This window comes from Sminthopsis crassicaudata, chromosome 1 (genome assembly GCF_048593235.1).
Source record: "Sminthopsis crassicaudata isolate SCR6 chromosome 1, ASM4859323v1, whole genome shotgun sequence".
NCBI classification, from domain to species: domain Eukaryota; kingdom Metazoa; phylum Chordata; class Mammalia; order Dasyuromorphia; family Dasyuridae; genus Sminthopsis; species Sminthopsis crassicaudata.
Window position 1 is genome coordinate 697,513,909 of NC_133617.1, and position 12,690 is coordinate 697,526,598.

The 12,690-nt window shown below is 39.0% G+C and overlaps 1 protein-coding gene across 6 annotated transcripts in view; it reads right to left on the reverse strand.

Moving 5' to 3' along the window:
* PODXL2 (podocalyxin like 2) overlaps positions 1 to 12,390 on the reverse strand; it is a 37,816-nt gene extending 25,426 nt beyond the window's left edge. Inside the window, exons 1-3 of one of the 6 annotated variants that reach the window (XM_074283773.1) lie at positions 7,410 to 11,819; positions 3,069 to 3,138; positions 611 to 689 (exon numbers count right to left, since the gene is read on the reverse strand). In XM_074283773.1, coding sequence (XP_074139874.1) covers positions 611 to 632 — 22 coding nt within the window. In that variant the 5' untranslated portion in view covers positions 633 to 689; positions 3,069 to 3,138; positions 7,410 to 11,819. Of the gene's footprint in view, positions 1 to 610; positions 3,139 to 7,409; positions 11,820 to 12,248 lie in introns of those variants that run through there. The other 5 variants (XM_074283774.1, XM_074283772.1, XM_074283776.1 and 2 more) reach the window with 5 other exon arrangements.
* Positions 12,391 to 12,690: the final 300 nt, after the last annotated feature.

Here is a 12,690-nt window from a genome sequence, read left to right on the forward strand (position 1 = left end):
TATTTGCATCTCCAATACTCAGTGCCTGGAATGCAATAAGCATTTGTATGTACTGGTGGGTAAACTGTTCTTTTAGAAGAAAGTCTAATCTTCCCAAGATCTATTTTAGTTCTGATTTCTATCTTACTATCTCAGTGATATCTATGAAGTCAAACTTGCATTCTTAGGTTAGGCTCCAGAAGTCACCCATCCTTCTGACATTTGTATGCATAAATCTAAGGTTGTCAATTTTTATTTCTGGTTCCTTTCTTGGAGTTTGTTTTCTATATATTACAATATGTTTCTAATGCTATTTTTACCATATTATAGCTGCTACTGTCTGGTATACATATCACGTTTTTACCTTCTTGTTCTCATCCCCAATCAAAGGCTAATTACCATTCTCTTTTAAGTTGTGATAAAAATTCTAAATTGTGTTCTCAGACTCCATATTTTTAATCAGCAGTTTACTTTCCATATCTGCCATTCTTTCTCAAAGTTCCAGTCTTCAACTAGTAACTGTGGGGAAAATCTCACTTGTGCCCCTGGAGATCTTCACCTTCTTGCCAAACACTTTATTATCTCAAGAAATATGTTTTCAATTCCTTCTGGTAGTGCTATTTGCCCCCACCTGTATTTCTGGCAATCAGCATCAGTCACCAAGTTACACATGTCCTGTAAAATTCTTCATCATGTCCTGGATATATAAGCTGGGAAGATGGCAGACATCAATTGTTAATGTCAAGTCAACAAAAAACCGCTTGAGCATTTCTCACATAGAAGTCACTAATCACTACTACATATATATTTTCCCTTTAAACCTTATTGGCTGATCTCCCTCCAGGCATTTAAATGTCAAAAAATGCAGCCATAATACAATTTAAAATTTAATTTGAATTATTAACATTTCCCTCATCACTTTCTTAAGTCTAGACAATCAACAAAGTAATAAATCCAACCAGTTTATAGTTTTTGCCAGTTGTAAATGCTCACATTGAAAATTTAATAATCTGTTCATAAGTCAATTTGAGCTGACTCCAGCACACCTCTGCATATACCAGAGGGTTCAATTCCTCCCTTTGCAGAGATAACTGCATATGTATAGTTAGCTTTTTCTCTTCTTTTTCATGTCATAATATTCTACTTTCCAAATCCCTAACACAGAGATTATTTTCTGTCTCTTCAAATCTTTTTTTGTTTTTTCTACATAAAGTCCTTCTAATTTCACCCCAAAAAATTTTTTTACTCTCTCTCAAAACCTGGAAAATGGAGAAGCATTTCTCAAGTCTCCTTTTTCCTCCTCTGCTAAGGAGGAAATCAAGCAAACCACTTTTGCATACTTAGCGGTTACTTGAATCATAGCTGAAAGAAAAATATTGTGCCCTTTCTTCAGTTCTTTGTAAAATGTTCTTTGCCTTCTGGTTTAAGCATTTACTATTTCACAAAAATTGCTGAGAACACTAGAAAATAGTAAGTTAGAGACTTGGCATAAACTTACATCTCATATCCCATACCAAAATAAGATCAAAATGGGGACGTGATTTAGGCATAAAGAGTAAAACTATCAGAAAATTAGGAGATCTTTGGAGAAGAGAAGAATTTGTGACTAACAAAGAATTAGAGAACATTATGAAAAGCAAAATGGATAACTGATTACCTTAAGTTGAAAATGTTTTGCACAAACAAAACCAATGCAGCCAAGATTAGCAGGGAAACAGAAAGCTGGGGGGAGGGGGAGGGGGAATTTATACCCAGTGTTTCTGAAAAAGGCCTCATTTCTAAAATATATAGAAATGAATCAAATTTATAAGAATACAAGTCATTCCCCAACTGATAAATGCTCAAAGGATAAGAACAGATAATTTTCAGATGAATAAATTAAAACAACCTATAGTCATATGAAAAATGTTCTAAATCACTATTCATTAGAGAAATGGAAATTTAAAACACTCTAAGATACCATCTCACACCTATCAGATTGACAAAGATGACAGGAAAAGATAATGATAAATGTTAGAGAACATGTGGGAAAACTGTGACACTAATGCATTGTTGTTGGAGTTGTGAACTGATCTAACCATTCTGGATTGCAATTTGGAACTAAGGCCAAAGGGCTATCAAAGTGCGCATAACCTTTAATCCAGCAGTGCTACTATTAGGTCTGTATCCCAAAAAAAGTCACAAAAGAGGGAAAAGGACCCACATGTGCAAAAAATGTTTGTAGTAGCTCTTTTTGGGATGTCAAAAAATTGGAAAATGAGTAGATGCCATTGGGGAATGGCTAAATAAGTGATAGTATATGAAATTAATGAAATATTATTGTCCTATAAAAAATGATGAGCAGGTTGAGTTTAGAAAGGCCTGGAAATATTTACATGAAGTGATGCTGAGTGAAACAAGCAGAAGAAGGGAACCATTGTACACAGCAACAGCAAGATTGTGTAATGAATGATCAACTATAATAGACTTGGTTCTTCTTGGTGGTTGAGTGATCCAAGGCAATTGCAATAAACTTTGGATAGAAAGTCATCCACATAAAGAAAAAGACCTATGGAAACTGGATGTTATCAAAACATGCTATGTTTATTTACTATTTTCTTCCTTCTGGTTTTTTTTTTTCTCGTGGTTTTTCCTTTTTGTTCTGATATTTCTCTCCTAATATGAGTCATATAGTAATAAAATGTAAAAAACGAATGTACATATATAACCAAAAAAACTATTGTTTTACATGCAACTGGAGAAATGAAAAAGAAAAAAAAAGAGGCTCTACAGGATAACAGAAAACAATAAAATTAAATAAATGAAAAATATTTTTAAACACTGTTACTTTTCCTAGTATCTGGAATCAAGATTCTCAAACCCCATCTAAACATATACTCTGACACAAACTATATCATATCAACAGTTTGCCTGTTATGATATCTGTGGTCAAATCCTAGCCACTAGGAAAGAAAGAAGGGAGCAATAAAAGCTATTTTGGCACTGAGTGGCAAAAGTAAATTGCCTTGCCCCTCTGTGGGTATCTTCCTTTCTTTCCCTCTTTTCTCATTCTTTCCCATCTCCAGCTCCCCTTGATGTTTTGTCTTCACCTGTGAGAATTTAAGCTTCTTGAAGGCAGAGATTGTCTTGTTTTGGATACCTCAGCACTTAGCAGAATCCCTAGTAGATATATAGAGAAGAGAATAAGCATTTATATAATGTCAAAATCTTCAAAACAACCTCATGTGTTATATACTATTATTATCCCCATTTTACAGCTAAAAAAAAATAAGAAAAACAGAAGGATCATGCCCAAGGTCATATCACTAGGATGTAACTGAGGCTGGATTTGAACTTGGGGCTTTTCTGCCTCCAGGACCAGTCTTTCCTCTACCTGCCTCTCTTGTGTAGAGTGCTTTATCCATCTCCCTCTGTCTCTGTCTCTCTGTCTTTATCTTTCTTTGTCTTTCTCTTTCTCTCCCTCTCTTTCTCTCTCTGTCTCTCTCTCTCTTTCTTCTTTCTCTCCCTTCCCTTCTCAGTGTTGGTCTCCCCAGGACTCTCAGGACACAAGGTAGATGAATGTGTATCTCCACTGCTCAATTCCCAGATGCCAGGCCTCCTTTTGATAGAACAACTGTCATTCAGGGGCAAAGAAGTAAGAAAATGGAAATTAAATCTGGATGACAATGTTCAATAAATCAATAGTAAAATAAACTCAGTGGTATTCTTTGTTATCCTAAGCCATAATTTGACTCTTTAGCTTTCCCTGTGTCTTAGTTTTTCTCTCTAGAGTCACACAGAACAAGTTCATCCCTTCTCTTGGACATTACAGTTCTCCAGGTGAATCATTCTGACTAAATCTCTAGACTAAATATCAAAGAGGGAAAAGCCTGCAATAAATACATCTTAGATGGTTTTATATCTCCTAGGCATACTTGAACAGTAATTCCTTGAAAGTTCTATGATGAAGATCTTTGTACTCCATGCACCTGACTCTAAGGAAGAACAACAGGCACGTGAAGTGCAGTATGGACAATAAATAAGGAAGTAAGGTATATATAGTAGAAAGAATACTACTGGATTCAGAGTCAGAGAACATGGATTCAAATCCTGGCCCTGTGTGATTTTGAAAAGTCACTTTACCCCTCACTCTTGGTTTCCTCATTTGTAAAAAAAAATAATAATAATAATAAAATAAAACAAACAAACAAATAAATAAATAAGAGAGGGATTGGACTAGATGACCTCTAAAGTCCCCTTAACCTTTAAATTATGATCCTATTACTGTTAATATTATGATTAGAACTGTTACTCCAATAAGTCATTCCCCAATATATAAATGGCCAAATAATAGGAACAGTTTTCATAAGATATATAAGTTATCAACAATCATATAAAAAACCTCTCTAAATCACCAATAATAAGAGAAATATAAATTAAAACAACTCTGAAGTTGCATTTCACATAGGCAAATATGACGAAAAAGGAAAATGACATTTGTTAGAGTAGCTATAGGATGGCAATCACACTAATACATTGTTGGTGAAGCTTTGATTTCCTTGGATCATTCTGAAAAACAATTTGCAAAAATACTCCAAAAATCACTAAACTGTGCATACCCTAATGGTATATTTCCCAAAGAGATCAAAGAAAGGAAAAGGATCCATAAGGTCAAAACATTTATAGCAGTCCTCTTTGTTGGCACAAAGGACTAGAAATAAAGTGATCCCATCAAATGGGTACTGTCCATCAAATGGTCAAATTACATATAATAATGCATTGAAAGATTAAGAAATTATAAAAGATATAAATTTAGAAAATCCTGGGGAAACTTGCATGAACTGATAAGAGGAAAACAATGGTTATATTGTAAAAGAAAACAACATTCAAAGATTAAGAGCTTTGACCAATCAAAACTCTGAAAGAATCCAAGACAATCCCAATAAACTTTGAATAGGAAATGTCATCTACATCCAAAAAAAGAAATATGGAAATTGAATGTAAATCAACACATGCTATATTCACTTTTTCTGTATTTCTTTTTCTTGCATGGTTTTTCCCTTTTGTTCTGACTTTTCTTTCCCAACATGATTCATAAAGAAATGTTTCTAAAAAGTTAATATATGTGTATAAACAGAAAAACTAAAACAATCAAATAAAGAAAAAAATAAAGGCTAGAAAAAAAAAAACAAAGAAAAAGAAAACTCTGAATGAGGGTATAAACTATATTTCCTACCTTTTGAAAAGTAATGCATTATAAATGCAGAATAAGATGTGTTTTATATATGGCCAACGTGTAGGTTGTTTTTAATTCTTCCATGTGTATTTTTTACAAGGGAAATCTGTCATTTTTTGGACATAATAGATATGTGAGAGGATGCTAAGGGGTCGAAAATGACTCAAGGAAAAGACATTAGTGAGACAATTTTAAATGTGCAAAAGAGAAAGGAAATTCAGAAGGGGACACAATTAAGCAGAGTAATGTGAGTATTGTTAAATTTGAAATATACTTTTTAAAAGGCAACCAGTGCATAATATTCATATTTTTAGTCAACCAATATGCATTTATTTAAGAGCTTATTATGTGCTACTTTTGGGGGGGTAGGGAAAAAAAGCAAAAAGAAAAGTATATATCCTCAAGAATTTTATATTCTAATATATGTAAAGAAATAGATACATATAAAATACATATACATAAAATAGATAGGAGGTAATCTTAGAAGGAAAGAACTCTAGTAGCTAAGGGATGAGAAGAGCATTAGAAACAGTAAGAGATAATGGTGGAGATAAGACAAACACATCTGGCATGAGAGACAGCTAGTTTAAAGAGCACAAAAAAGGGAGTGTTACTTTTAAGGGCCCAAGTAGCTAGATCATCTCATGCACCAAGAGTTAAGTATCAGAATACAGGAAAGAGATAAGGAGACCAAATTACAAAAAGAAACAAAGAACTTTATATTTGGTTGTAAAGTTAATAGCCAGCCACTAAGAAGGTGGGAACTGTATATGACAAGATCATACCTAAACTTAAAGTCCTACAGTTGGGAGCTGAGTGGAAGATGGATTGGAAAAGAAAAGAGACTAGAGACAGAGACGAACTAGATTTCAATAATCAAAACAAGAGATGATGAGGGCCTGAACTAAGTCTTTACCATGTCTTGGAGAACATGGGAATGGATAGCAGAATAGAAGTGGATAGAAGAAGTATAGGAAAAATGTTTTAAAGGTACAAATTACTAGTTTTGGCAACAGATTGGAAATATATATATGGAGAGACAGAGACAGTAAAGAGAGCATATAGATAGTATGGGATGAAAAGGGAAATAAGAGACACACTCATGGTTAGTGGGTATGACATATACATTTCAGCAAAGAAAACTGAGAAGAATAGTCACACAATAAGAGAAGAGAGTACAATGTCCTAAAAACCTGGGGGAGGAGAAAGAATGTAGGAGGTAATTTAACTGTATCAAATGGTACAGAGTTCAAGAAATATGAAGACTAAGAAAAGGCCATCAGTTTTGGCAATTAGGGGATCATTGGTAACTTTGAAGAAAAAAATATTTTTATTTGAATGATGACATTGGAAAGCCAGATTGAATTGAATTTAGAAGAGAATGAGAGAAGTAGAGGCACTAAATAGAGAACTTAAAAATAATGAGAAAAAATACAAATTTTAAAAATTTTAGATTTTATCTCATATCCAGCAAATTGGCAAAGATGACAAATAATGGAAACAACCCGTGTTGGAAGGGCTACAGAAGATAGTTGCTATTGAGGGGCTATAAGATAGTCCAACTATTCTTGAATGAAATTTGGAATTGTGCCAAAAATTTACTAAAATTTTCCTGTTAACTAAGATATCCTACTGTTAGGTGTGTGTATATATTATATATTATTATATATTACATAATACATATTAAATATAATATATGGTTATTTCACCTATACTTAAAAGAGATGTGTATTTTTAGATATGTATATGAATATACATACGTAGTTGTGTGTGCACATATACACACACATGTCAAAGATAGAAAAAAAGTTCCATAAACACCAAAATATTCATAATAGTATATTTTGAAAGCTATATGTGGCACATGAATGCAATAAAATACTATTAATAATATAAGAAACAATGAAAGCAAAAGATTTGAGAAGCACAAGAAGACAAATAAATTAAAGGAGAGTGAAATAAGAAAACAATAATAAGAAACAGGAAAACAACGTCTACAAAAATATAAATGGAAAAATTAAAAAAAAAAACTGTCAGTGGCTACCTGTTTGCCACACCCCTTGACTTGACATTTAATTTTCTGTATAATCTTTACCAAACCTACCTTTTTACCAGTTTCATCTTTCCATTACTCTTCTAAACAAATCCTTGTGTCCAGGAAAACTAAACTACTTCACATATACCAAATGCTTAACACACTTTCCTACTTATATACCTTAGCTCATATTATTCCTGCTTCTTTGAATGTCCTTTTCCTTCCATATCCATCTAGTGAAAATCTACCATCTGGCATGGGCTGGACCTGATTTATACTTATTGCATGGTTGTTTGGATCTGAAACAGAAATGAAATGAGACTCTTGTAATCCATCTAAAAGTTAGTTAGCAAGAAGAAATTCATCCAGAATAAAGCATCAATTCAATTGGATACAGATTCCCAGTGTATTTCATGTTGATAGTCTGTAGTCATAAGGCAGAGAAAGGAGCTCTAGCCCATCACATCCTAGATGTTTCATACTCAAGTGGCCAGATAGCCACATCAATGGCTCAAGCTTTTATTCTATGAGTCAATTATATCTTTTTTTTTTTTTTTTTTTTTTGCTGAAGCAATTGGGGTTAAGTGACTTGCCAAAGGTCACACAGGCCAATTATATCTTGAAGGCAGTTTTTATACCTTTTAAGGAAAATTAGGCAAATTTTCTGGGAGGGGTGAGGGTAGGAGAATTAATTACTATACATCATTTAAGGTGCATTTCTGAAAGGTACTACCTCCTCTAAGAAATCTTTTCCTTCAATCTCACCATCCCAAAGCAATCTCTTCATCCTTAGTAAAACCAAAGTATTTGGATATAACTCTTTAAAAAAATTTTAAATATCATTCTTTGGATTAGTTATTTTCACACAAATCATGTTTCTCCCATTATATTGTAAACGTGTTTTTCTTTATATGCCTATATGCCTAGCATAGGGACTGGACACAGAAAGCATTCAATAAATATTTGTGGAGTGATTTTTAATGGATAAATGAGAAAGAGCCATTTGTTTCCCCCAATCTTTTTAGAAAGAAAGTCTCGTTGGACATTTGGCAAAATATCTTTCTCACAACATCTTTGCTGACAAAAGAAAAAGGTGTTAACTAAGTGGTCCTTCATTTGTTAGGTTTGGAATTGATTCAGTGAGAACAAAACATGCTTACTTGTGAGCCCAAGACATTAATGGATGGAAGTCAACCTGAAGAGCTATTTCTAGTGCAAAGATACACTATATTCTTGGCACTATTCAATTTAACATTTTTACCAACAATTTGGTATGCTAATTCAATGTGTAGATGAGAAGAAAAACACATGTTGGATGATAGAAACAGTATCTAGAAAGCTTCTAATAGGATGATCAAATTTCATTTAATAACATTAAAAATAATAAGCTAAAAATCTCATTCTTATGTTAAAAAATCTAAGTACATTTTACATATAAATGTATATTCAGCTGACCATTTCATATATAATCTTCTTTTTCTGTTCTACCATGAGGAGGGAATGATCTTTTCTTTGGTGTTTATGAAGTTCAGATTAAAAATAAATAAACGTAATGACCTAAAAACCTAATTGTACAAGTATATGGCACAGGAGAAAGCTGTTTGACAACATTTCATTCAAAAGGACCTGGAGGCTGCAAGTTCATTATTGGTCAACAGGGTGAAGTTGTGAGGGGTGGGAAGGGGAGGGGGGAGAAAGAGGGAAGGGGTACAGAAAGAGAGAAAAAAGAAACTCCTAATAATTTTAGGTTACAATTATAGAAATATTTGGAGCAAAGAAATATATTTCTACTGTAATTTTCCTTGATCAGATGACATGGAGAGTATACATTCAGTTCTGGATAACATATTTAAAGAAAGATAATGATAAACTGTAACAAATTGTAACATATTGTGAGGTGGGTGACAAGGATAGTGAAGGAATTGAAAGACATGAAATTGAGGCTTTTTATTGAAGAAATTGAGGATTTTTAACGTGAAGAAGATAAAACTAGGGGGCAACATGACATATATCAAATATTTGAAAGATTTACATGTGAAAGAGGATTAGATTTCTTTTGCTGGCCCTAGAAAGCAGAATAAGAAGCAGTGACAAATGAGAGATAGATTTTAGCTAAATACCAGCACAAAACTTCCTAACTATGAGAGCTGCCCAGGTGGGACAGACTGCCTCAGGAGGTACTAGGTTTTCCCATCTCTGGAAGTTGTCATAAGGAAACTGAATCCCCATTTGTGAGGGATTCATTCCTATTTCAGTCATGTGTTGGACTCAATAACCTTTGAGGTTCTTTTCACAATGATAAAAATTCCATTATTTTTATGGTCACTGAATCCTCTATAGAACACTCAGGATTGAATGTGCATCTGAAGGACTTGTGGGCACTATGTTTTCTGTTCCATTCTTGACTCAGGTGGAGGCTCAGGCCAGTCACTTCCTTCTCCTTGACCCAGATCCTTCACCTGTAAAGTAAGGAGAGTCAGTTTCTCGGCAACATTTCTCTTTCCTTCCCTGCTTTCTTTCCAGTCTCTTTTGGGTGTGTTGAGATAACCATAGGCTTTGGAGCAACTTGAATGAAAAAGGTGGGGGGAAGAGGGGAGGAAGGGAAAAGGGTGTAAGAGAATGTTTTCTGGTTTTTCATCTCTAGCTTTTAGTTAATATTTCTCTAGGAGGCATCGCACTTTCTTTCATGATTTTGCTTCTATGATGATTATTTTGCCTTTATATAGACTCTGATATTTTCAAAGACCTTGACAGTAGGTAATTATTTAGGTAATTAGATGGGAGTCCTCTCTCTTCAAATATGCCTAGAATAAGATTACACCAAAATAGTAGCACAGACATAACCATTCTAAGTATAATTACTTTCACACTTAATAATTAATGTGCCTTAATTAAGACCACACCCAGAATGATATTTCAGGATTTCACTCTGACTAGTTGATTTTCTTTACCCCTCAGCACTTTTAATTTTCTGTTACTTTAAGATTCTTGACAGAGTGGGTGGAGTAAAAGAAGCCGATAGAAAGGACTTTGGTACAGGAATCAGAGGCCCTGGGTTCAAATTCTGCTTCTGAGACTTGACAGGACCTTGTGGACTAGGCAGTCTCTGAGATCCCTTCTAGCTCTCTGATCATATAAGGATCCTTGCAGACGTCTTCGCAGTAACCGCCCCCAAAGCTGACTACCTCGCTGATTAGGCCAGACTGCTCAGCTCATTCCCGATTCCAAATTCCGCCCCAGCGATCAGCTCCTGACCTCAGCAGTCAGCACTATCTTGTTTTTATTTTTCCATCAGTGCTTCTGAAATCCATTTCATTCTAACCACCTTTTTGGTAGACACAGAGAAAGATGCACCAATTCCCTTAGGATGTCCCTGCTTGGGGGTGCAAAGCAGGGCCGTGAAAAGCACCACACTAAGTCAGGATGACGGGATCCCGGGGAAAGCAGAGCGCGTTCACTCCGCTGTTTCGCATTTCTCTGCAGAGCCTCGGCTGGCTGACCGGGGAGACAGCCTGCAGTCAGCACAGGGACGGGAAGAAGGCTGGGGCAGCAAGTGCTTAGCATAGTTGTCCAACAGCATTTAGGACATAGCCGAGCACAGTTCTGAGCCCTTCTCCGATAGCCCTGTCACAGTGTACAGCGGTACGCGTCTCTCAGAGTGCTAATTGTTCTGGAAGCGGCTACGTCGGCTCCCACTGTGTAACACCGACACACGCACACACAGCCCCCCCCCCGTGTAGTAGTCACGTGCGAACCGCCCCTCAGCGGGGGAAATCACAAAGATGGTGATGGATTCAGACAGAACCCAGAGTCCTCATCCCAACTCCTGTACCAGCCGGCCACGTGACTACGAAAGAGCCTGACGCTCTCTGCGCCTTAGTGCGCTCGTCCGTGAAAACGAGCTCCCCGGGAGGCTTCCAGGGGGGCGGCGAGATGCGCGGGAGCCCCCTCTGAGACAGCACAGCAGCTTAGGAATGGGCGTTCTCTCCGCGCTCCGAGCCACGTACTTCCACCCGTCCGTACCGCTACTCCATCAGTGGCCGTTAGACAGCCAGCATTCACACCCCTAAGCGCTGTCCCAGCCGCACTGCTTTCTCCTTTGTGTGAGAACCCCGAGGAGCGGCGGGGCCGCCTCTCTCGTGCGCCGGGTGTCCTCGGGACTGCGGCGTCAGGAGCTGTCCAGCATCCGCGTGTATTTCTCCCATAAGGTCACGCCCCCGGGTCATGGGGTCAAAGCCCCGAGGGAGCGTGGGAGACGCGTTTCCCGAGCGAGTCTGTTTGTTCTCCTCCTCACACACATGCCCGCCCGCCCCCCGCAGCAGCGGCCACACACACACCGGCTGCCCGGTAACCTCGCACTGCCATAGGCAAATGGACCTGTCCGGCCGCGGGCCACCTCCGGGAGGGTGCCTGTCCCAAGCATGCGCTGTGGGGGCCGCGTGGGGGCCGTCCGGAGAGGACGGCCTGTCACACACACATACGGCGCTGTCCAGCAGTGCGACTGACCGCTCCACGCTTCCCGCCCCCCCAGTTATACACCCGTGCTCGGCGTGAGACAGCCCGGCCTCGCACACGCGTGTGTCAGGGCACCGGGAGCTGTCCAGCAGCGTCACACACTCACCGCAACAGCACTGCCACACACCCGTGTCTGTCACACCCCCCGCACAGCGATGTGTCACACTAACCCCCCCCCCCCCCGTAAGCCTCCCATACCGTACAGAAACCCTTCACACACCCCCTCCCCCCGTGTAGCAGTGCCACGCGCGCGTGCGTGTGCACACACAGGGGCTCTGTCCGGCAGCGTGTTTCACACATACGTGTGTGCACACACCCCCGGTACAGCAGCATCTCACGCACACCCCCCCCACATACACATCTCATACAAATGTCACACATACACACTCAGTCGGGCGCTGTCCATCAGCACTATGTCTATCACCGACCCTCCCCCTCTCACTCTCCCCTCCCCCTTCTCTTCAGGCTTCCCCGACATCGCGCCCGTAGGCCCCAGACACTCACCCCAGGTCAGCAACAGGGCGGCGCGCAGCAGCCGGCCCATGGTGCAGCCTCACTTGGCTCCCACAGCTGCCCCAGGCGCCCTCCTCCCTTGCAGCCGCAGCAACCCCAGAGCTTCGCCTCGGGCGTAACCGAGCGCGGAGGGCGGGGCCCACCAGGCGAGCGCGATAGGACTGTAGAGCTGTCATTCACATTGGACCCCGCCCCCCTCTTCCTTCCCTCTCTCTTTTGCCGGGCCGCGTGCTTCTCGCCTCGACCGGAAGGAAGCAAGTGCAGAAGAAATCGACCATCCCCCCTTCCGCCCCGCCCCTTTCTGTCAGAACGAACCAATCAGGAGCCGAGGTCTGTCCCACGTGCCTCGAAATTCTTAAAGGCCCCTGGTATTGGCACATGAGCCTGGCTAGGGGCAAAGGAGCGTTTCAACCCCGGCCACAAGGTAAGCCCG